The sequence below is a fragment of the Schistocerca gregaria genome, chromosome 5 (genome assembly GCF_023897955.1).
Source record: "Schistocerca gregaria isolate iqSchGreg1 chromosome 5, iqSchGreg1.2, whole genome shotgun sequence".
Classification (NCBI taxonomy): domain Eukaryota; kingdom Metazoa; phylum Arthropoda; class Insecta; order Orthoptera; family Acrididae; genus Schistocerca; species Schistocerca gregaria.
Window position 1 is genome coordinate 375,323,141 of NC_064924.1, and position 26,746 is coordinate 375,349,886.

The following is a 26,746-nucleotide window of genomic DNA, read 5'->3' on the forward strand; positions in this document are numbered from 1 at the left end:
AAAACACACAAATTCCAAGCATGTATGTGGTACTGTTAGCAGTACAGTGGGCCATAAAGTACAAAAAGAAACCATCATGAAATTCTGTAAAGTAATGGCAGTTCCAATGTTATCCTACAGAAGCAAAAGCTAGGTTACCACAAAGGAAAGAAAATAAAATGCAAACAGCTAAGATGAGGTTTCTAAAAAAGACAAAAGGCTGCACAAGAAAGAGATGACTAGAAACAAAGGTATTAGAACAGAATTAAGTATTTTCCACACGAATGAAAAAATTCAAAAAGGTCATAAATATTGAAAATAACCTCATGAGAATTTCACATCACAGAATTCCTCTGAAGATCCTGAAAAGCTGAATGGGAAATGAGATAGCAGAAGACCTAGAAAAATATGGGAATGATTTTGTTTGTGAGTTCGGAACAGGCAACAGCCTAACCCTTGAAAGAAAGATGTTTCAGGCGGTACTTTGTTATAGATAACTGCATCATCTGTGAAAAGTCTGATGTTACAATTACTGTTGTCCACAAAATTATTAGTGTAAAACATGACTAGCAAAGGGTCCTGACACACTTCCGTGGGCATGCCTGAGGTTTCTTTTACATCTGTTAATGACACTCCATCTGAGATAGCTTTACATGCAGCCTCCCCACAAAAAATAGTCCAGTTGCAAATTTCCCTTTATACCCCATACAATCATACTTTTGACAATAGGTGTAGCTGTGGTACTGAGGCAAATTCTTTTTGGAAATTGAATTATACTGCATCTATGTGAGTGCCTTGATCCTAGGCTTGCAGTACTTTGTGTGTGAAAAGTGTTAGTTTGGTCACACATGATGTTTTTGAAATGCATTCCAGTTCATGTGCAGACGGTCATTCTGTTAGAGATACCTCATTATGTTTGAGCTCAGAATGTGTTCTGAGATTCTAAAACTAATTGATGTAAAGGTTGTTGGATGGCAGTTTTATGGACCATTTCTACTACTCTTCTCGATAGATGGGTATGACCTGCTTTCTTCCAGCTACTGGATGTGGACTGGATGAGGTGATGTAGTGCACACTGCACTCTCATTTGGGAGGATGACAGTTCAGACCCACATCAGATCATCCTGATTTTGGTTTTCCATGATTTCCTAAATTGCTTCAGGCAAATGCTGGTATCGTTCCTTTGCAAGGGCATGGCTGTCATCACTTCTCATCCTTCCCTAATCCAATGGGACCGATGAACTTCACTGTTTGGTCATCTCTCCCAAATCAGTCAACCAATCAACCAACTGCACATGGTTTTTTGTTTGAGGGATATATGATAGATTGTAGTTAAGAGGTGTTACCTCAGCTGCAGATGCACTAGAGAGTCTGATAGGGGTGCCATCTGTCAGAGAAGGTGTTTTATTATTACTAGTCTGGAAGCAAAGCTACAGACATCTGTAGTAAGAATCCTAGTCTCCACCTTCTGGCTGCAATGTTGTGACTGGTGCAGTGGTTGCTGTATTGGCATGATGAGCCACTGTAGTGGAGTGCTGTAGTGCAGCCTCCTCCTCTTGTTGTTCCAGGATTGCCTACAGTTGAGTGTGCTGCTACTCACATTGCTGCGATGTTTGTGCTTGTGCCTGTGGTTGCTTTCAAAGTGTCTACTGTCTAAACACTCACACTAAATTATAGCCCTCATTGCCTTTGATACACCTAATTGTTGTAGGAAGTTATTTCACTACTTTGTACGCAGCACGAAATATAGTGATAACTTACAGAACCAACCTGTTCCTTGACGTAAATGTAATAGGTAGTATATTATTAAAATCCATGGTCACTTCAATCAGCTACCAAGTATAACAATCCAAATGCAGATAAGAGCAAGAGTGTCTTGGTCCAGAAAATTCAACACTATAAAGTGGTTGTGCTCGGCTAGATGTTGAGGTATATTGGCCATATTATGTCTGTGATCCCTGTCAATGTGATAACCTTCTTATGATGTCTTGTGGAGGTTGGTGATGTCTATGACAACAGTAACCTTGGGCTATTGACCTCACTGTTTGAAGATTGTGCCAAATGCTACTACTAGCTTGCATGCAGTAACCATTGCCATCCATGTGCCACGTATTAACTACATAATGTATGTCCTGGCTCATCTCCACTTGATAAAGTGTGTCGAATTGCACCTCTTCTCTAATCGTGACCTACCTTGGCTATTCATCCCTGGCTAAGATTGAAAGGCACACCATGGGCTTTGAGACTGGAATGTTTGCCCGGGGGCTGAGTTTTTTACTCGCATTTTATCAGAAGAGATCTGCCTTTCGAACAGAGGTCACTTAAGTTTTCCTCAGCAGCTTTATTCCTTGCCATTGACCTTCCCTTCTGATCACCACATTGTTGAGCAGGGAGTGGACACTGAACTTCATTCTAGCCTTCACAACTTTATTTTGATACTTATTTAATCAGATGACCTGAAAAGAGGCCACAGTTAAAAGTGCTAAGAAAATTTTCTGCTTTACAGCCATCTAGTTAAATTTAAATACGCTTCTTGATCGATAGACAAATATTGCTCTACATTCAGGGACAGTGATTAACTGAAGACAGCAAGTGAAGGTAATGGCAAGAGTTCGTGAATTCTTTTATTCTTGCCACACCAGCCACCTATGATTGGCAGGCTATCATTAGGATCTTGGATATCATCAGATAAAAATATATCCCCACCAGACAGAATGAAGGGGTTCTTAAAACCTCATCACTTGATACAGGAGAGGCAGTTAGTAATTACTTCTATGAAATTTCTTATGGCAATAAAGACTTTATGCTGTTGTTCCACAAGAAGCTGCAAAAAAAAAAAAGGACAGCTGGGTTTTAGATAAATTGTAAAGAGTAATGCAACAGTCACTTGTTGATGTGGGAATTGGATAATGCCATGTCTGTCAGTAGAGCTCAAGTTGACATTGCATGAGGTATAGTGTACCAAGAGAACTCCATAGCTGGTGCTTTTCTGGAAGTTTACCAGTTTTCCTTCCTTGTAGTGTTGCCATCTCACCCCCCCCCCCCCCCCCCCACACACACACACACAAGCATTTAGCAAATTACTCTATCGATTTTGGCTTTAACTTTGACGTGCGTATGCTTTGTTCATCTCGTTCTTAACGTACCTGGAAACGTGTTCGAAAAAGTACTTGTACAAGTGGTATAAGAGACATGTAATAATATTTTATCAATATCTGAAGATGGTAACTGTGCTTACTGAAACTGATAATCAACAATAAAAGTTCCAGAATGAAATTCTCACTTTGCAGTGGAGTGTGTGCTAATATGAAACTTCCTGGCAGATTAAAACCATGTGCCGGACCAAGACTAACTCAGGATTTTTGCCTTTAGTGGGCAACTGCACTACCAACTGAGGTACCCAAGCAAGTCTCCTGACCTGTCCTCACAGCTTCAGTTGGTAGACCACTTGCCCGTGAATGGTGAAGGTCCCGAGTTCGAGCCTTGGTCTGGCACACTGTTTTAATCTGCCAAGAAGATTAAACAATAAAAGTTGTTTACATGTGATATTGGCTAAGTAGTTCACATTCTCCCAAGTAATTATTATCGTATGTACAAGCAGTTTAGAGAAGACTTCAGAGAATACCAAATAAGACTTCATATGGGTTCCTAACTTACTGAAACTGATCTGTCACTCCCTGAGTTCAGAGGGTATTGTTGGCCTCCTTTACAGTCAGCCACTTCTTTAAGTGGCTATTCAAAAATTTTGTTGTATATATAGCTCTCTTATCTCTGTCTCTCTGAACTGTGCTCATAGTGCTCTGTGGCTGCATTATACTTACACAGCAGTCATGTCATGCAAAGCAGTTGCTCACTTGTTAGTTACAAATATGGTGCAAAAGAAAGGTCTCAAAGCTATGTGGTTCTGTTGGTGTAAAACTGTGTAACCTTGTTAGTCATATGTCCAGTGAGGCACTATTTGTTTGATTTATTCCTCCAACCACACAGCTCGTCAGTTGCACTTAAGTACTGAAGTTGGAGAAAAGCGCAACAAGAACAAGCTTTAAATTTTTGAAGAGAAAGTGTATTCATTTCAGTCGTACTCAGTCAGTATTTAATTTATCTTAATTGTGACTTCAGGGTGCTAGCCTCTACATCAGCACTTCTTTGCAGTTTCTGTTCCTCCTATTTGATGGAAGCTTTCTTGGTTTCCTGACATGCAAAACATAAGTGTGAGAGCATTGAACATTGAGAATATTCTGAAGTGCTTGAACAAAAGGGACTGTGCAGCTGATAAGTGCTAACTTCAGTGCATCTATATATCAGTTTGTTTTATTGGAAAAATTTTAATCCAGAACTACTTGTGACAATTACACTTACACAGAACTACCCAGTTTGCAACAATTCAGTTGCAGTTCCTCAGTAAGAAATTTGCATTAAGGACAGTCGCCATGGTCTCTTATGTATTTGGCATCATTGTTCACTGATCAACAGAGTGACTATTCATTAATGAGCCAATAGTCAAAGTAATTAGAGGAAATAGTGAAGTCATGGTGTGGTAGACACTGTCTTCCTGCTAAGTTGGAACAAGTAGCTTCTGTGTTTGATCTGCAGAATAATTAGAATTTTAAAGACACTTGGATACAAAAAGATGATTAATGCAAGTTGTATCTTTTCATAAATTTCAAAATATTTTAGCATGTTAAGTTTTAGCAGTGACAAACCCAGGCAGTTGTTAGTTGCTCCCCTGTCTTCACAGAATAAGTTTCGAATATACATATGTAGGGAATAACTGCCACTGCACACAGTTGGACAGGATCTCTATAACTCTCAAAGAAGATGTGCCCCTAAATTGAAATATCAAACATGTTCCCATTTTCTTGTTGTTCTATAGGCTATCCAGTGAATGTAGCAAACAGTGAAGTTTGTTTAGTGTTCCAAGATACCCCTTTTTCCCCTCAGAAATCTGGGTAAGAGGAAATACATAAGTGTACCAGGTCCTGTCAGAATAAATGGTAGCAGTAAAATGAAACATCAATTCTGACTAATAAAGGTTTTCGGAAATAATTGACCACTTGCCTTTTATGATCCCTTAATTTTCATTTATCATGTCTGGTTTCAAATCATTGTCTCATGGTACACATTTTAATAAAAGTTTTAGTAGCATTGTAAGGGGTGTGTAGCTCTGGCAAGACAAAAAAAAAAAGTAACAAGTTAAGCATCAGATGTGATGAGTTATCGAAGTCGATCTTACGATGGAAATATTTCTTGATACCTCAGCAAATTCAGCATTTCTTTTTCTACCATGCCACAGACACAAGACCCCGCAATGCTACAGACATTCATTAAAAGTAAGTACTTTCTGAAAATAGGTTGGTAGACAATTTGAAACTGGAACTTGTAAATAAAAATTGAAGCAGCACAAAGGGCAATTCTTTGCAGTTACCTCTGGAAAATATAAAACAATGTCAGTGTTACACATGTAGCAGCCAAATAGGCTAATGTGGAAACAGCTGAATAGAGCAACCAGTTATGTTCATTAATATCATTCTTTAGAGACAGCCATAGAAAGGTGACAAAGAGAATGGCTGTAAATGGTGCACTGGCAGCACAGCTAATCTCAAAATTTTTTGAGCGCACAAATGTTGTGTGTAAACTCGTGATGGAAGATGTAATGCGTACATACACTGGTTTTGTGTTTCAGATATCTATATTTTTTATATTCTGTTGTGAAATAACTTTCTATCTCTTTAGGTTTTAACCTCAGTTTTACTATAGTATTCTATTTTCGTTTTTATTTTATTTCCTATATTAGAGCACTTTTAATGATCTCAAGGAAGCCTGTAATGCTGTAACGTAAACAGTCCTATAAGCATTAACAAACCAATAATATTAACTTTTGTCTGAAATGGCAATATTATGAAAAGAATAGTTGCTACATCACCATATAGTGGAGATGCTGAGTTGTAGATGCAAACAACAAAAAGACTGTCAGAAAATAAGCTTTCAGCCAACAAGGCATATATATAATATATATAATCTCTCTCTCTCACACACACACACACACACACACACACACACACACACAAAGCAGCCAGGGATTTTTTATCCCTCCTCCTGATGAAGGCCTTGTTGGCTGAAAGCTTACTTTCAGAAAGTCTTTCTGAAGTGCATATCTGCTACTCAACATCTCTGCTATATTGAGAGTAGTAACTGTTTGTTTCTTAATAGTGTCCTGTTTTTTTATGCTTCCATTATAGTGTTGGCTTTGTTTTCTTGGTGGATTGAGAAGCTTTCCCCCTCCTCAGCAGTGATAGTTTGTGCAGAGTCATTGAGCTGTTCCTTGGAAGACATTCAGTATCTCACCCCCTTCTATAACAGATTGCAAAATTTCATCTTCATTTCCTTAAGAGGTAAAACAAAACCTATAGAAAACACCTCATGCATTATTACTATTTAGCTGCAGAAGAAGCTGATACACACAGCTTCCTCTGTCCTTTATCTGAAAAATTTGTCATCAATGATTCAATATACAGTTGTTGAAACAGATCTTGACCTACGTGTGATACTCTATAGTTTCACTCATCACTTAGCTGTTCTCTTCAGTAATGGATATGTTATCAGCCATCCCATCTGTTAGCTGCCCATCACTTAGATGAGCTTGAGTACACCTTTTTTTTCTTAGGTTGATGTATGTGACTTAAAGTGAAAATGCGTTTCCCAGTAAACAGTATTGTCATTCATTGATTCCTTTGGAGAAATGTGTACACAGGACAGTACTCAGTTTTAAGACGTGCTTGAGCCTGCCTGCCTTTATTGACCTGCGACAGATAAAATTTCAATGAGTGCTGTATTCTTTGTGGAGTTGGCATTGTACATAATTTGTTATTATTTAATTCACCTGAATTGATGATTTTTCTTCTTCTTCTTCTTCTTCGTCTTCGTCTTCTTCTTCCACATAAGGCTGGCAGCTTTGTGAAGATAGCATCACTATGTTAATGAGTTACATACAGAAGTTACAGCAAGACCATATTCTTGCCAGTTACGTAATTGTGATGTGCAAACAAGACTGTAAGATTGGTTTTGTTATACCTTGGTTACCTTATGTATCCACCATCAGAGAAATGTTCTTGACATCTTAATTAACATTACCTTTATTGCTTTATTTTGCAGATGACAAGACTGGCATGTTAATTTGTCCATGTGACTGTTTAGGGACACTAGGACTGATTCATATTAGTTGCCTTGAAAAATGGCTGTCAACTTCAAACACAGATAAATGTGAAATATGCCAATTTAAATTCAAAATTGTAAGGAAACCTGGGTCATTTTTGCAGGTGAGCAATATTTTGTGTCATTCTGTACTTTGAATGTGATAGTTTTATCACAGATAACAAAAGGTACTGTTTTACATGCTCAGTAATCATTATGTGAGGCCATCATAATCTGAATGATAGCTTAAAAGTTCTAATCTTTGATAGGGAAGGGTGTAACAGCTTTAGAAAAAATAAATTAGATAAAAATTAGTTTCTGTTTTTTGGCACTTTTAACAAGGAACCCATTCTGGAGTTAAAGGGTAGAGGAGAAATCAAAGTGAGAGAGATGACAAAACTGATAAATACAAATTGTCCTATAATAAATGTGCATCCACTGAGGGTATAAAATTAAAGTTTTTAACTGCATTGAGACAGGTAGACTTGTAGTTAAGGAAATTTTGGAGTGCAAACAGCAGCAACAGATTGCAAGAGTTGGGAACAGGAGTAATAAACAAGTGGTACCAGATTTTGGAATATCTGGTAGCAGATTTTAGAATATGTTACAAACATAATCTAACTATACACTTCACATGGGCATGTTGTGAGCTGTGGAATAGGCAGGATCCCTTAGATCACTTGCAGAAACCCTTTTTGTAGTGTGTCAAACTAAGATGTGTGTCCTTTAATGATGTACTGTGTTAGTGTAAATGTATCCATCTGGTCACTAATGTATTACTATTTATAAGTGTAGGTTACATTACAGAAAATCTGAAATTTCTATTCCAGTGGTTGAAGAGCAATGACAAAATGGGAGCAAAAACTGTGTTGGGGGATCTCCTGTGTCTTGCTTTACTTACGCCATTAAGTCTTGCCTCCGTCTATATATGCAGTTTCGGCGCCTTTATATATATGAGCCATGGAGCATGGGAAGGGGTAGGTCTTGCTGTGGTTGGTTGTTTCCTGCTGATGGTATTCCTCCTGTGGTGTGGTGTGACAGCAAGGTATGTGAAGCTTTGTGGCAGTTGATGCAAGACTTCTATAGTAGATATAATTATTGTATATTCTATCTGTACTATTAATTTCCTTTTTTCTTGAATGTCATGCCAGTGGTGAATTAGAAGTGAAGCAGATTACCTGCTGATAAATCTCAACTATGATATTACGTTATTCATATCTCAGAACATAAGTTATGTTAAGGAAGAAATGGTTGCACCTCTTGTAATTGGTCATATCCAATAGGATTTATATGCAAAGCATTATTGGCAGATGGCGCCAGTCGCCATTTATGCCACATCTCATGTTTGTCAAAAGTACTGATATTTAAAACATTGCACAGTTAAAGTACTTGAGAACTGTACAGGAATGTTCGAATGTGCATCTAAGTAATAAATAATGATGAACCAATAATGGCAAAAAGCCAAAATGAGCTCACCATGTAACTTTTATCGCCTGCTGCTGTGGCCGAGCAGTTCTAGGCATTTCATTCTGGATCCATGCTACTGCTGCAGTCGCAGGTTCAAATCCTGCCTCGTGCATGGATGTGTGTGATGTCCTTAGATTAAATTGATTTAAGTAGTTCTAAGTTTAGGGGACTAATGACCTCGGATGTTAAGTACCATAGTGCTTAGAGACATTTGAACCATAACTTTTATCACTAAGAGTAAATATATAAATAGTGCTGCAAAAAACTTGTTCTTAAAGCAAAATAAAGAATTTTTGCTGCTCTAGGTAATGTGACAAACTTGGCTCATCAGCAAAAGTAAAGTTCATCCTGTGGTTTTTTTTTTTTTTGTCCTCATAGGTAACAATGTTAATGAAACCAATTTGGTCCTAATACCCAATTAGGCTACAGAGAAGCAGTAGTTCAGTCACATATATCTTCATAATTTTTCGTGTAGAGGAACAGCACAGTGAGAGAAAATTAGTAATAGTCTGTCAAATCATGACAAAACAGATATTAATACTGAAAGGAATTTAAGAAGTCATATTCCAATGTAGTAAACACAAGGCTGAAACAGTGGACCACTTGCATACAGGAGTTCTGCACCAGTATGTAACTAGTTTATTTGTTGCTGTCCTCAGTCAGAAGACTGGTTTGATGCTACTGTCCATTCTAGTCAATCATGTGCAAGCCTTATCATCTCCGAATAACTGGTGTGACCTACGTTCATTTCAACCTGCTTATTGTATTCATCCGTTAGTCTCCCTCGGCTTATATTCATTGATGCCTCAGTTTCTTGCCAACTGATCGCTTCTTTTGGTCAAGTTAAGCCATAAATTTCTTGTTTCCCTAATTCAGTTCAGTACCTTCTCATTAATTATTCACTGTACCCATCTGATCTTCGGTTTTCTTCTGTAGCACAACATTTCAAAAGCTTCTGTTCTCTTCTCCGAACTGCTTATTATTCATGTTTCACTTCTTTACAAAGTGACTCTCCAGAAAAGATGTTGTAACACTTACATTGATATTAGATGTTAATAAATTCCTCACTTTCATAAATGCATTCCTTCCTGTAGCCAGCCTTCATTTCACATACTATCTACTTTGGCCACTTTCAGAATTTTGGTGCCCAAATAACAAACCTTATTTATTTCTGTTAGTGTCTCACTTCCTAATCTAATTCACTCGGTGACACCTGATGGAGACTAATTATGTTCAGCTGTTTAACCTTTGTTGATGTTGAGCTGATATGTTACACTATTCATTGTGTTCAACTGCTCTTCCAATCCTTTTTTGTGTCTGCCAGAATTACATTGTTGTCAACAAATGTCAGTTTTTATATCTTCTCCCAGAACTTTTTCTTTCCAAAGCTCTCCTCTGTTTCCTTCACAGCTTGCTCAATTCACAGATTGAATGACATCAGGGATAGGCTTCAACCCTGTCTCACTCCCTTCTCTACTACTGCTTACCTTTAACAACTTGCAGACTGATTTCTGTAAGAGTTATTAACAACCTTTTCCTCCCAGTATTTTGCCTCTTAACACCTTCAAAATTTCAATGCATGTAGTCCAGGCTTTTTCTAAATCGTCAACTGCTTAATCATGGGTTTGTAAACTTCCTATGGTAATTGCTTGCCTTGCATCTTCCTACATTTCTCCAGAACCCAGACAGCTATTCCCTTAGGTTGGTTTCTACCAGTTTTTCATTCTTTTATAAATAATTTGTCAGAAATTTGTGACAGTGACCTAAGAAACTGATAGTTCCGGACTGTTACAAAAACTATACATACTATAGCTTTTTGTGCGTTACACAGACTAAATAACATCCCACTCAGCAAAGAAAAATACAAAAAAGAATTACAAACAATACAACTCATAGCCTCAAACAATGGTTAAAACATCCATATATTACAAAAACTCGACCAAAAAATTAAAATGCAAATAAAGAAAAATGAAAACAAGTAGAGAACACAAACACCAAAGGACCCCACACACACTACAGCCCAATAGGAATACAAAACAGCAACACTCATGACATGAGTAACAGAAAAAAATGGAACACTCTTAAATACAAACACAAAGCAACACACAATATAGCAAATAGATTAAAGAAACAGGGTTTTACACATAGCTTACAGAACAAGAAACACAGTCCAATCACATTTACAACAGACAAACCAGATAAATACCAACGAGCAGCTATATACCAGCTAGAGTGCTCGAAGGTAAATCACTATATCTGTTGATAAGCAGGAACTTCAAAACTAGATATAAAGAACATATAAGAAGATAAAAATATGAAGATAGCCTTCTACCTTCGCTGAACACCTGATAAAACATGGATACAAACCATCCAACATGAAATGTGAAATGGCAGCTATCAAAGTGAATAATCACAACAAAAAGCTCCTGACACTGCAACAAAACTTTCACATCAAAGAACCACTGCAATGGGAAAGGCACTCAGTGACCAAATCCATATAAACTCTGATAATGCTAGCTACCAAAACAATAACAGAGATCCAAAATGTAACCAGAATAAATAATTAATGAAACTTTCTCTCTCTCTCTCTCTCTCTCTCTCTCTCTCTCTCTCTCTCTCTCTCTCTCTCTCTCACACACACACACACACACACACACACACACACACACACACACACACAATGAAAAAAAAATGAAAAATATCAAACCATAAACAACAACAACAACAAAAGATGGCTGATAAACACACACAGTTGGCAACACTACACATCAAAAACACATGTTGACAACAAAATGGAAAGTGTAAGTGATGTGTTGCATCAAATGTAGGTGAAAGATTATTGGAAATTGGCCAATTGGAGCAGGAAAACTAACGGGCCACATGCATGGGCAAACAGTCCTGGAAATCATAAGTAACACGAAACAATAATGTCACGTCACAAAAATTGTGCTACAAAAGTTGATGCTTACATAAAAAAGAGAAAAACAGCACAAAATGGAACATAGCCACATATATCAACTCCTCCCTTTTGTATTTCTGATTGTTTGTGACCTTTCATTATGAATTTCATCAGCGCAACATAAGCAGCTTTCTGGTGTGATGTTTGAAGATTGGTTTGCATCTAATGTTCTGATTCAATCTTGTCGAACCATATTTTAAAGAAACACCCTGATATATGGAATACTCAGAAATGTTTTCACCATTCCTGCTTCTTAAAGTGGCAGGTCTTTCTCATCATTTGCTTAATAGTAGTAGTATCAAAACTGTTCATCTAGTTATATGCTGTTTCCCATCTCATCTTTTGTTAGACTTCTCCTTCCTATGTACTTAAACAATCAACATAATTGATAATTGGTGGTGTATTGGGATCCATAGATTAGGAAAGAGTGGACGTGATTGATTGACAGATGCATTAGATAAAACAGATTTATTTAAAGGATTTCACAGATCAGCAAATTAAAATTGAGAGTTACATAGAACAATTGGCTTTCATCTTAAAACATCCCATCAGAACAAATTGTGCTGAATCATGATAATTATTCAAACCAGCAGTAGCATGAGATCATTTAACTGCTCTTAAAACATACTGACCCAGCAGCAAAGAAATTGACCAAATTAAAACTCAATTGAATGCAACAAACAGTTACTCAAAAGAGCATAAAGTAAGTTGCCTGAATTGAATTACCCGAATATTCACAACTCCCAAACTTCGGGTAAGCTAATTGTACAGCTGATACTTCTATTAAGGTTGCAATTTCAAAAGAAAAATCCACCATACACACATAAGCAATAGTACCAACAATCTGATTTTAATACATCAGTATGTTACATCGGTTGTAGTCAGAAAACCAACCAGTAATGAATATAATCACATATTGATCAAATTCTGCATACTTCATCTGAGAGCTGATAAACATTAAAATTTACTATTATCAACCAAAATTATCAGAAAAAATTCCTTCCCTTTTGCAATGCTTGTTAAATTTCCATATGATGATCAGCACATGCAAGTACTTGTCTGATCGATTATCAAGCCATTCATACAGTATGCAAAATGTCTTATTGTACACCTGAATTAATGCAGTATTAGAAAAACATTTCATTAATGTGTGCACCCAGTGCAAGCTTATCATAAATGTACAGAATCAAGCAAGTACATTGCACATGTTTCTAATGCAATATTGCCAGTGACTACTACTGAATAAGTAGGGGGAAAATGACTGTCAGAGTAATGAAGGTGAACCTAATGGTACATGAACAAATGGTAGTTAACACAGCATACATAGACTTCAAACAGTGGAAAATCTAGGCTAGAATGATGACAGTGTTATGAAAAGGATAGATTGCTACTCACAATGTAGTGGAGATGCTGAACTGCAGAAAGGCAAAACAGGAGGACTGCTAAACAATTTGCTTTACGGCTCATATCCCTGTAGTAGACATAGATGCAAGACCTGCCCCATACATTCCCCCACAACCACCACCTACCCCAGCCTGGTTACAAGCATCACTTATCTCTTCACTATTCTCATACCAGCACTACACAGCCTTCTATTCCAATGTACTCAGTCTATTTACATCACTCCTCTTTTCCACCTGCCCCCCACCCACTCCGACCAGCCCTCTGTCAATCCTCCTCACTGCACCTAGTTGTCCTACCCTCTCCCTACCACATCATTGCATGCTCTCACAAACAGCATTTTACCATCCCCCACCCCAACCCAACTAATCCTCCCTCTCTCCGCCCCAGCCGCCTCTGTACTCCCACCATTCAGTAGCTCCTCCCATAAAGTGCCTGAGCTCGTAATCCGGCTTCAGCAGCCAGAGAAAATGAAGTGTGTGTGTGTGTGTGTGTGTGTGTGTGTGTGTGTGTGTGTGTGTGTGTGTGTGTGTGTGTGTGTGTTTGGCTCTTGATGGAAGACACTGTTCTGTTTTACTGAATGTTGTCATTGTCTATATTGGTCAAATATACAGAGCACTGAAGTTCCTGAATGAATAAGACATGTATAAATTGTCTACAATGTTGGAGGCTCAGTATTTTTAGGGCTGTATAACAATCATTGTATCTCATGTTATCTTTTCTTGCTGTCAAGTACAACTATAATTGTTCATTGTACACTTGGATTGTAGATGCTTTCTTTTACTTCATGTGCACTACGCATAGCCACCATCAATGTGTATTACTAATCTGAGTGAAGTTTATGTACAATATTATGGAAAGGAGAGACTGCTGCTTAGCATACAGGGGAGATACTGAGTTGCAGGAAGGTAGAATAAAAAGACTGCTATTCAAGTAAGCTTTTTATTCTACCTGCTTGCAACTCAGTATCTCCCCTGTAAGCTAAGCAGCAGTCTCTCCTTTCCTTAATATTGTACATAAACTTCACACTCCAACTAGTGTAAATTTTTCATAAGCTTCTTGCCTTACATATTATTACAATTCCCCCTCCTCGACAACAGAAAAGAGAACTAAAAGTGGATGTGGAATAAGAATGTTCTTGAGAGGTGGTATGTGAATTGGGACAGATGTTTCTGTTTCCTTTTACTGTACATATCACAGCTGAGTAAATTAAAAATGTATCTTAACATAAATTTTATAGTATACTGAACAATAAGCATGGCCTAACTTATGAGTCTTCAGTTTCTCCTAGCATATTTGTTGTTTGAAGAGTCAACAGTTGTCCTGCCGGTCCACAGTGTCCAACATGCACAATATTTTGGTGTTCAGACAAGTTGCCATCATAAAGTGTGCTGATGAACTGAACTCCTGAGGGTGCATAGTGGACTTATATTCCCTCCCACTGGAAGCCATTTCCTCTGTGGTCTTCACCCAAGGGCACGTGTCAGCAGTCGCCGAGATGCTTGTGTCGGCATCTGTAGTGGTGTCAATGTAGTTGCTTTGTTTGCACTAGTTTCCAGATTGTTGTTTGCTGAGCGTCTTCTTAAGTAGACTGTGGTGGTTCCCAAGCCTTGCTATGAACATACAATAATTTTAGTGCAAACTTAGAAATACTGGGACAGTTTCATTACCGAAACCTTTCAGCATTTACGTTTTAATGTATGTGTGCCACCTGAATTATCAGATATTTTAGCAGATACAGCACAAGCTGTAGATTGTACTTTACTTTTTATTCATTGTAGTAATATGGTGAAAGAAATTTAATTTTCAACTATTTGAGCAACCTCCTCAAAGGGAAAGTGATCCTAATGCTCTGAGCCTAATCGACTAGAGTACAGGGAGAGCTAAAAATGAACTTTAATTTCATTTGGTAACTGACCATTTTAAGTAATGGCACAGACATTTATGACCTGCACTGTATTGCGTCCTGAAGAAGCAGCAGCACTACCACAGATGCCACTGCAAATTTCTCTGTGATTGCTGACTTGTACCCTCGGGTGTGGATTGTGGAGGGAACGGCTTGCAGTGGAAGAGGGGATATAAGCTGGCCATGTGCCCTCAGCAGCTCAGTTCATCATTGCACATGATGATGGTGATACGTCTGTTTCCCAAAATATTGTGCCTGTTGGATATGATCGACCAGCAGCACACCCGTAGACTGTTCAATCGTGACATATTATATCAATAAAAGTCAATAAGACACATTATCAGTCGAAGATGCTAGGTGTAGTAAGTTAAAATTTGACAAATGTAAAGGTCCTGAGTTACTGGTGGGTCAGTTCTGATGATATAAGCTTTTAGGATACGTCGTAACCTAGACCTATATCACAATTTTACAGTTTTCTCGGGTAAATTTTCTGTAGAACATTTGTAAAATTAATGCCGAAAGTAGGAGGCAATCCTGGCAAAAGAAACTAACAATTTCTACCAGAGTAATTTCAGACTTCAAGAACTTTACAAAAAGCCTATTGAGAACAATATTTGGTCTTGTTTTATAGAAGATGGACTTGTGTGCCAGCACTGCTGCAATATTTGTCGCAGTCAGACATTGCGAACTGCATTTGCAGAAACTAGACCCACAGTGTCCGCTTATTTTCTAAAATAGGATCATTTCTTAGTATAATTTTCTGGTCTAAGTGGACAAAGTGAAGTATGAAAGAGTACCATACTCACCAAAGTTCATTATGGTCTCAAAGTGTGTGATGCAAAATATAAAAAACACACAGCTGTGAGTTGGAAAGTTCTTAAATTTCCCAGTTATTTTAAAATTACCCTATATATATTTCGCTGCAGTCATAGTACAAACATAATTACACACATCTGTTTCAAATACATTAAGAATGAGCCTTTGTGTGACACTGAAAACATTGGGCCCTGACCCAAAACTCACAAACTATACATCTAATAATATAGTCTTTGTAAGTATCCTACAGACAACTCAGGTGGCAGTGATGAACCTGTTTCATGAATGGATGTGGTTCTTGTTGCTGATGAGACAGCCCAATATAGATAAATCGAACCACATGAAGCCCACATGGCATACTTAAAATGATAGCAGGGTCCCATTCCACAAACATAAGTGTATATAATCATCGCATTATTACTTCATTTTTAGCCAAATAAAGGGACACCTGCTTTCATTACTAACATATGTGACAGTGTTTTTGTGTAATCTTTTCCTTTCATGCTGAATTAACTCTGTGTCCCAACAATATGAAAGACAATATAATTTCAAAATTTTTCATGACATTAAATATTATCATAATAATAAGCAATGATTATAAGAAGAAATTTGCAAAAAGTAAACTAATTTTAAGGAGTTGGTTTTAGTCTGGAACCACTGGAATGTATAGTTTTCAACCATGAACATGTCATGTTATATTTGAAAGCATATTCATATTTTCCATGGACACACTCCCCATCTCGAAATTTCTATAAACTCATAATTCTTAAGTTTTTTTAAGTCTTAATAACAAGAAAAAATGGGCATAAAATTTAATAAATGTTGTGTAAGGGTCTACGGGTTGCACACAGCTGTACGGTACGTAAGGAGTGCTCACCAGCCAACCTGTCTGGAATGCAGACAATTTGCTTGGTCAATACACTAGTATCTAGCCGCAGTGCGAGGTGACACAGAGTATGCCACTGGCCGACGTGCGCGGTATTAACTAGCGTGGCCTTGGGTGTGAATATCTCTCTCTCTTCTTAGATCTCCATGGAGCCTTTCGATACGACCATAATTAGGGTGTCAGACCCACTGATGATGGGTGCATGTAGGGTGTGTGTTTTATAACCTGCCTTTGTCGATAAAACTGTTTAAACTTACTTCTTGTGCTTGCGTATTGCCGTACCTGAAAGACCTACCGCCTTACAAATCCTGACATTACATTTGTGTAATCATCATCCTGGGCACAACACAAACAACCCCCTTACAGTTGTATACTGCTCCAGTGGTTTCATTTCAAAGCAACTCGTAAAAACAGTAGTCATACTCAGATTTATGTTGCAATAACTTTATATATACTTACATATCACTGTCGGTGATCTCAGTATGGCCACTATAAAAAGTCAAACATGCCACAATCTCCTATAATTGTGTAGCACAGTTACTGCGCTGACAGTTGGTTTGAATGCTGTGAGTGAGTGCTACAATGCATAACATTCCTAAAAGTATTTCGGTGTACCTTTAGATGTATTTGTCTTGCAACAGCAGCAGTTGTCGTTTCATGCTAAAGACACTGATACTTCAAAACAAAATTAATAAACTGGCGGTTTCAGGCAAAAATCACTGGTACACAAAGTGTTAATTTTCAAGTGAATGGATCTTGATTCGGAAAAGATGCATGCAATATATTTGATTTAGTGTTCTACATTAATATTAGTGGTTCACATTTTAGTAAATTCCATGATTATTTCATGGGTTTTATTACTCACACAGTATGGTTTATAGTCATCTCCATCTTGTTAAAAAACATATCTAAATGCAAGCTGCCACTAAACTAACACTGCAAGAATGACATCGCGGAACCACTAAAAGCTGCTGTCGTCACGAGTCTTTGTGCTCAGTGCCGATTGTTGTGACCGCCATGAACCTAGAGCCTTCTAAAGAAGTAGACAGAAGATCTTGATTTGATCCAACCACCTGCTTACTGGTCTTCCCTTTGGTCGCTTGTCCTCGATGTCCTCTTCCAAGACTATTTTAAAGAGTTTTCTCCATCTTATATCACAGTATGGCCAGAGAACTGGAGAATTTTGTTGTTATGAAGAGAAAATTGCTAGAGATATTGAGTTGTTGAATAATGTACAATTTAGCCTTCATTCATTCCATTTTATGTGCAACTTCATGCACCAGCACCAAAGCTGAAATGCAGAAATGCACTAGTATGCTACTTGTCTCAGGCCTTAAGGGTCAATGTTTTGCAACCATTAAAGAAGGCAGAAAACAGTCATTTCAACAAGCTGCATATTTGTGGTGTCAGTTATCACTCTGCTTTGCTAGGTCTTGGTGAGTTTCTTCATAGCCACTGAATGTAGCATGACCCATCTTCATAGCTTCTCATGTCTCAGATTGTTGATCGAAAGGAAGATGACAGAATGCAAGATTTCTTGTTCCTTCAATCGGCCTGTGAGTTGGAACCTGTGCATTTGTCAGCCAGTCATCATGAGCCTGGATTTACTGAGATTGATGACTAAGCCATGTGATAGACTGTCATTTGCTTTTGTTAGTAGCACAGAAAGTTCATGTTTGCTGCTGGCTAAAAGTGTGGTGTCATCAGCAAATTGGAGGTTGTTAAATTTTACCACAGATTGAGATGACTTTAGTTGAACCAGCAAGATCATTCTTAATGACATGTTCTCCATAGATGTTGTACAGTTTGTGGGAACAGAACACAACCCTCTCTGACAACTTTTGATACACCAAAGAAATCAGACTTGCCAGGACTTGGTTCCACAGCTGTTAAGTGATTATTGCGCAGACTTCCGATCAGTGCTGTCAGATGTGATGAGACACACACTCTGCAAGCACCTGCTACAACTTTTCCCCGATAACAGTCAAAGGCTTTCCTATATTCAAGGAAGCAGATGGAAGATGGGATCTCAGAATTCTTGCAGTTTTTCATTTTTCATATTTTGAGAATCTGTGCAAGAGTTCCTTTTCCTGCTACGAAACCTGGACGCCCTGAGGGTATGATATTGAATGTATCACTTCAAATGCTGGTTCAAGAGTCAGAGCAAAATTTTACTTGTATGGGTTGTGGGAGCAATAGTTAGATAGTGGAGCAGTGCCTCATTTCACCTTGCTTGTATAACAGGGTGAAGAGACTTAAAGTACTGTGGCCACTTCCTATTTTCCCATATTCATGTACACGATGAATGCAGCACACCACCACCACCTTCCTGCCGCATTTCTTCAATCTTCTCCTCAGACATACTGTCTTAGACCAGAGGATTTATAGGTCTTCAGATGTTGAATTGTGTTTATTTTGCTGCACAAGATTGTAGTTTCTGGTTTAAGTTGCTAAACTACTTGGATGGCCCACTTTTGTTAATTCCATAATAAAACTTTCCATACTACTGTTTCCACTTCACAATGGTGTCTTCTGTACCTCTGATAGGGTTGCCATTCTTATAGTCTACCACCACCCTACAAGAATTAAATTCAGCTACTGTAATGTTTGTGTATTTATCAACAACCAGTTTAGGCCAACAATCTCCAAATCCTGAACATAATTATGTCAGGTTAAAGGAAGGTTCGTTGACATGCAGCACGTAATGAATTGCAAAAACTCTCTTGTACACATGTCTGTTACCGTGTGTGTGTGTGTGTGTGTGTGTGTGTGTGTGTATATACACACACACACACACACACACACACACACACACACACACACACACACAAGTTGGTCCATTGATCGTGACCAGACCAAATATCTCACGAAATAAGCGTCAAACGAAAAAACTACAAAGAACGAAACTCGTCTAGCTTCAAGGGGGAAACCAGATGGCGCTGTGGTTGGCCCACTAGATGATGCTGCCATACATCAAACGGATGTAACCCGGGTTTTTTAAAAATAGGAACACCCATTTTTATTACATATTCATGTAGTACATAAAGAAATATGAATGTTATATTTGGACCACTTTTTTCGTTTTGTGATGGATGGCGCTGTAATAGTCACAAACATATGGCTCACAATTTTAGACAAACAGTTGGTAACGGGTAGGTTTTTAAATTAAAATACAGAATGTATGTACGTTCGAACATTGTATTTTGGTTGTTCCAATGTGATACTTGTACGTTTGTGAACTTATCATTTCTGTGAACACATGGTGTTACAGTGTGATTACCTGTAAATACCACATTAATGCAATAAATGCTCAAAATGATGTCCGTCAACCTCAATGCGTTTGGCAATATGTGTAACGACATTCCTCTCAACAGCGAGTGGTTCGCCTTCCGTAATGTTAGCACTTCCGTTGACAGTGCTCTGACACATGTTGTCAGGTGTTCTTGGTGGACCACAATAGCAAATATCCTTCAACTTTCTCCACAGAAAGACATCTAGGGACGTCAGATCTGGTGAACGTGAGGGTCATGGTATAGTGCTTAGACAACCAATCCACCTGTCATGAAATATGCTTCTCAATACCACTTCAACTGCACACGAGCTATGTGCCGGACATCAGTCATGTTGGAAGTACATAGCCATTCTGTCATGCAGTGAAACATCTTGTAGTAACATGAGTAGAATATTATGCAGGAAATCAGCATACATTGCACCATTTAGATTGCCATGGATAGAATGGGGGAACAATTATCCTTTCTCCTATAATGCTGCACCATACATTAACCCACCATGGTCGCTGATGTTCCACTTGTTGCAGCTATTGTGGATTTTCCATTGCCCAATAGTGCTTATTATGCAGGTTTACGTTACCACTGCTGGTGAATGATGCTTCGTCGCTAAATAGAACGCATGCAAAAAAATCTGTCATCTCGTAATTTCTCTTGTGCCCAGTGGCAGAACTAGACATTATGTCCAAAGTCGTCGCCATGCAATTCCTCGTGCACAGAAATATGGTACGGGTGCAATCAATGTTGATGTAGCATTCTCAACAAGGATGTTTTTGAGATTCGCGATTCCCATGCAATTTGTCTGGAAATGCGGATTAGCCGCGACAGCAGCTAAAACACCTACTTGGGCATCATTATTTGTTGCAGGTTGTGGTTGATGATTTCACTTGTGGCTGAACACTTCCTGTTTCCTTAAATAACGTAGCTATCCGGCAAACGGTCTGGACACTTGGATGATGTTGTCCAGGATACCGAGCAGCATACATATCACACGCCCGTTGGGCATTTTGATCACAATAGCCATACATCAACACAATATCGACCTTTTTCGCAATTGGTAAACATTCCATTTTAAGGGAACCTGGAACCTAAGAATGATGAAATTTGGGGTTTTCAGTTTATTGTGAAATAAAATACTACAGATCTTCCTCTTTAAAATGACATATTAATCTTACCTGTAGCTCAACTCCAAGTATTGAAAATATTATTTTCAATAATGTGCTGCAGAGGACATGTCGCAACATTGAATTTCCATGGATATATGTTCATTGAAAACATCGTTTGCCAAAACATCCGATCTTTCCAAAGACTTTATATTATGTTGGCAACACGATTTGATAGGCAATTGTTTTGTCTGCGTATTGTAGTCTTTGGTTACTGTTGTTTACATTGAGCATTTGGTGGTTGCTGCACGATTTGTGTTGTATTTCTATTGTGTAACTGGAACTTATCACATATGCCTCGATTTAGTAACAGAGTTTACAAGAGGAAAAAGCCTCCTCCGAGGTAAACTAGTGGAACTGTGACAATTCCTCTGACCTTGGGAAATGATTCTGAGAATAGTGAGGTTATTCATGAAGTGAAATCTACTCCTGTCTCTAACACAAGCAAGAAGTTGCATGGATCAACTGAAAAATACTGCAGTTTATTGGAGAAGTGTAGTGAGGATAATGTGAACAAAATAATTAACATTTCATTGCTCTCAAAGTTGACCGAGAGTTCAGTACTGTGTAAGGAATGTTGCAAGTTGAGCATGTCAGTAAATGCCAAGCGACACATAGGACTTGCAGTAGAAATCTGTCTCCATTGTACTAGTTGTCACTACAGTGTTTCATTTTGGAACTCAGAATATGTCAAAATTGGCCAAGGTGAAACTGATAGTGAGAAAAGCAAGTACTATGGTGTAAATATTACATGTGTTTATGCTCTAAGGTCAGTCAGTAAGGGATACTCTGCTGGCCAAATGTTTTGTGGAGTAATGAATCTACCACCACCACCAACAACGAAATTCTCAAAATATAACTCGGTTTTTGGATCCTGTGTTGAAGATATTGCCCAAGAATGCATGAAAGAAGCAGCGGAGGAGGCTGTGGCGGTGAATGAAGAAATTCCAGATGCTCAGAATCCTCGGGACCTGACTGCTGCACTAGATGGTACATGGCAGAAGTGCGGGCGCACTTCACATGATGGGGTAATAACGGCAACAAGTGCTGATACTACAAAAGTTATAGAAGTTGTAATTAAATCCAACCACTGTAGGTATCCTAAAAGAGTGAAGGATGAGCATGTAGAAAACTGTCGAAGGAATTACAGTGGGTCTAGTGGGGCCATGGAAGTTTCTGGTGTGAGCGACATTTTCAGTCGCTCTCTTCTGTGTTAAAAGGCCCGATACTTACAGTTCCTGGATGATGGTGATTCGAAGTCTTTTGCTCTGTATCTGAGCTGAAATTTTATGGAAATAACGTTACCATCACTAAACAGGAGTGCACATAGGTCACGTTCAGAAATGTATGGGAACAAGGCTGTGTCGACTGAAGACCACAATGAAAGGCCAAGTACCCAGTGATGGAAAACCTTTGGGTGGAGCTAAGAGATTGACAGACGAGGTAATCAACAGATTGCAGAGAGACTATGGACTGGCAATAAGACAAAATACTCAGTGTTGATGCAATGGAAAGGCTGTAATGGCACTTTACTACCACACCTTATCGACTGACGAGGAACCACTACATGGACTATGCCCACAGGGACCCAATTCCTGGTGCAAGTACAACAAATATCAGGGATCTGAACATATACAGGGTGTTACAAAAAGGTATGGCCAAACTTTCAGGAAACAGTCCTGACACACAAATAAAGAAAAGATGTTATGCAGACATGTGTCCGGAAATGCTTAATTTCCATGTTAGAGCTCATTTTAGTTTCGTCAGTTACATGATCAAATTGTAAATTTTCACAATCAACATGTGTGGGCTGATGAGAATCTGCACGCAATTGTGCAATCACGTCATCAACACAGATTTTCTGTGAACATTTGGGCAGGCATTGTTGGTAATGTCTTGAGTGGGCCCCATGTTCTTCAACCTACGCTCAATGAAACACGTTATATGGAGCACGTTATCATGATTTCATACATGATACTCTACCTGTGCTGCTAGAACATGTGCCTCTAAGAGTGCGACACATGTGGTTCATGCACGATGGAGCTCCTGCACATTTCAGTCAAAGTGTTTGTACGCTTCTTAACAACAGATTCGGTGACCGATGGATTGGTAGAGGTGTACCAATTTCATGGCCTACACGCTCTCCTGACCTCAACCCTCTTGACTTTCATTTATGGGGGCATTTGAAAGCTCTTGTTTACGCAACAGCGGTACCAAATGTAGAGACTCTTCGTGCTCATATTGTGGACGGCTGTGTTTCCTCACTAACGGAGCACATTTTGAACATTTCCTGTAACAACTTGTTTGAAGTCACGCTGGTACGTTCTGTTGCTGTGTGTTTCCATTCCATAATTAATGTGATTTGAAGAGAAGTAATAAAATGAGCTCTAACATGGAAAGTAAGCGTTTCCGGACACATGTCCATATAACATTTTCTTTCCTTGTGTGTGAGGAATGTTTCCTGAAAGGTTGGCCGTACCTTTTTGTAACACCCTGTACACAAGCATCATCACAGTCTACCAGAAACTGTCACGAAGGCTATAAAACCGATTTTCAGAGATCTTTCTGCAACTGAGGTTTTGAAGAAATGTCTCCATGGAGTGTGAATAATGTAATTTGGACCGTAATCCCAAAAACGTGTTAGTGGAAATTCATACTCTTCATTTTGGAGTATATGATGCCATTGCTGTGTACAACAAAGGTAAGATTATAAAGTGCAATGTGCTGCAGAAGTTGGATATGATGCCCGGAAAGTACATGGTGAGTACAATGATGTTGATAAACAATGAGAGGAAACGGGATGCTGAAAGGAAAGAAAAGGAATGAGAAAGGCAAGCCAGATGAAGAATGAAAGGTGTGAAAAGAAGGCTAGATGGGGAGATGTCAAGTGACAGTGAAAACCCCTCTTATGGTGCTGGACTCCACTAAAATGTTAGTGAAACTTTGAAACTCTTTTTCCACCAGTTCACTTTTTTGCCATATAAGGAACATTTTCTGCTAAACTATTAGAGATAAAGACTTAAAATTTTCAACGAATGTGAACAGTGCCAAAATACACCTTGTATCATAGCCTTTTTGTGATACATAACTGATAATATTTTATTTCAAAGATACTATGCCAAAAAATGTCAATTATTTTCAGTAACAAAATAATTAATATCTTCCCAAAAAACACCAGTAAATTAAAATCCATATGGTACATGGTATTAAATATATGTAATATTAGACTGTGTTAATAGTTTATAAGAAAATGTTCCTTACATTTAACATTGGAGGTATAGGACGTTCTGGGTCCCCTTAACACAGGTAATGTATCATGAAGCAAATACCGTCCGCACTGGCGGAATGTTAAGTGATACCACATACTTACACGTTTGTGACTATTACAGTGCCATCTATCGCAAAGCAACAAAAGTGGTCCAACTAAAACATTCATATTTCTTTACGTACTGCACGAATATGTAATAAAAAATGGGACGTGTGCGTGTGCGTGTGTGCGCACATATTCACATTCCATTACACTATTCTGCATATAGGACACAAAAGGCATATAGTAAACTCTATGTATATTCATTTCAAAATCTATGTAGTTAGATAAATGTATTTAAATGCACAGAAGTAATAATGAAATGTTCACATTTTTTGTACCATAATTAGGAATTATTAAGGGAATCCTGACGTCAGTATTGCTTTTGATTTCCAGGTATCATTGGAAGCTGCTGAAGGAATGGCAGAGGAAGTATCAAACAGTTCACGTTTTGTTAACTGGAAAGAAAACTCTCAGTGAATGTATTGAAAAGCAACATGCACCAGCAAACAGAAACACTACTCATCAAGAAGATATCGAAATGAGTGTCTTCGTATGATGCTCTTTTGTAATGTTGTTTATTTGCTGCTGCTAGATATTTTTAAATATGTATATTTTTAATTATTTATATGGAAGTTACTAATGTAACACTAGTTGTCTGTTTTGAAGCATTCCACTGTCACCAATTTTGTTGGAGGGTGGCAGATTGCTTCAAATAATGACATAAGGGATCCAAGAGATGTAAGAGCTCCTAAGGCAGCCATTGCGTATTGTTAAATTGAGCTCCAGTTCTTCTAATATTCAGTGCCTTGTGTTACACGGTTAACAATTTTATATATTAATATACATGTTATATTTTATGAAGTGCCTTGGCTGTTGGTATAAACAACAGCAGATAACAGTTGTGCATTATTATAGGTGATGTCAGTTTTTAGACTGATTAATGTAAGTGAAATGACCAGTATTAATGACAGCTTTAGAAGGTGTAAACAACTATTTTAACTCTATTTCTTTAACTTTTTAATCAGTAATTTTAAGTGCCTTTTTAACAGTACAGATTTACCATTCTTGTCCTATGTAAGTATTATTACCAATGTTGAAGTACAAAATGTTACAAATGTCTCTTACCTTCTCTAAAAAGTACTAACAGTATGAACAGCCAGGAATTTTCAGTTTCGATAAGAGCACAAAGAAGTGTAACAGTATTGCATGCAAATACTGTAATAATATTCACCAACATTATTTATAGTGTTTCATCATGTTGTGATAAATGTACACTAATTTTTTTTGTATATCTTTGAAAGAATAGTGATTTTATGAACTATGTTGTATATTTTTTTGTTGTGTATCAGCTTCAAACCTGCATTCTGTGAGACTGTCAGTGCATGTTTTTGTAGTTCACTATTACATCTCTGTATACGAGGCAATGTCCTGACTAATTCATCATCCAGCCCAAAATTGCTAAGGATAGGAACAGGAAGTTTTGGAGAGGGTGTGGCTCTTATACTGTAGGCATCATTTGCAAAGGGATTGTCCAAAATTCCACTCCTAAGGGAATGAAATAGGGGATGAAAGGCTTTTTGAAAGTGTCACTATTAAGGGAATTTTGAAGCTAGAACTACGAAAACTGGTATTCGGTTTCTTGATTATGAAATAAAAAAGTTTCAGCATTTTTGGAAATTAAAGCACTAATGTGGTAAAATAGAGGGTGACAGTTTTCTTCGAAAATAATCACTAAAATACTTATAAAGATTTTTAAGGCTACATCTGACGATTGGTATTTGGTTAGAAATTAAAAGAATAAATGTTCCTTGAAAGTCAACCCCTAAGGGAGTGCAACAGGGGATGAAAATTTTTAAGAAAATATTTTGTTACATTAAGATTTTTTTAAAGATAAAATTATGAAAATTGACTTTTTACGTCTTGGTTAGATATGAAGAAATATTTGTTACGGGATGAAGGGTTGCTAAGGAAATATCTCCACAAGAATGCAAAAGGTACAATTAACAAAATTTTTGGACTCCAGCTACCAGAATCGCTTTTGTCAGAATTACATCCAGAAAAGCCAAGCTTATATGGCCTTAATTATCATGACTAGGTGTTGTAATTTGTGACCAATGTAAAAAGTTGATTAAATAAAAACAAAAAAGGCTCTGCAGTCAGTAGTCTGTGTGAGCGAAGCAGCAGGCAGTTGCCCATTACACTTGCAACTCAGATAAACTCTTAATTACAAAACTTCATTTCTCTACACCTTTTTAAAGTTGTGGAATAGAACAGGTATACGGGGACTTTTCTGGAGGGTACTACATACAAGTAGGTATTTTGACTCCTGAAATTTGCCATTTTTGGCATTGCAACATCAAGTGTGTCAACAGGCACTGCTG

General features: G+C 38.0%; 1 protein-coding gene across 2 annotated transcripts in view; it reads left to right on the forward strand.

The window, feature by feature from the left end:
- The window catches only part of LOC126272535 (E3 ubiquitin-protein ligase MARCHF2-like), a 44,049-nt gene extending 18,365 nt beyond the window's left edge, over positions 1–25,684 (forward strand). For both annotated transcript variants that reach the window (XM_049975450.1, XM_049975449.1), the window contains 3 exons: positions 7,132–7,295; positions 8,001–8,215; positions 24,759–25,684. In XM_049975450.1, the coding sequence (XP_049831407.1) occupies positions 7,132–7,295; positions 8,001–8,215; positions 24,759–24,921 (542 nt within the window). In that variant the 3' untranslated portion in view covers positions 24,922–25,684. The remainder of the gene's footprint in view (positions 1–7,131; positions 7,296–8,000; positions 8,216–24,758) is intronic.
- The last annotated feature ends 1,062 nt before the right edge of the window (positions 25,685–26,746 follow it).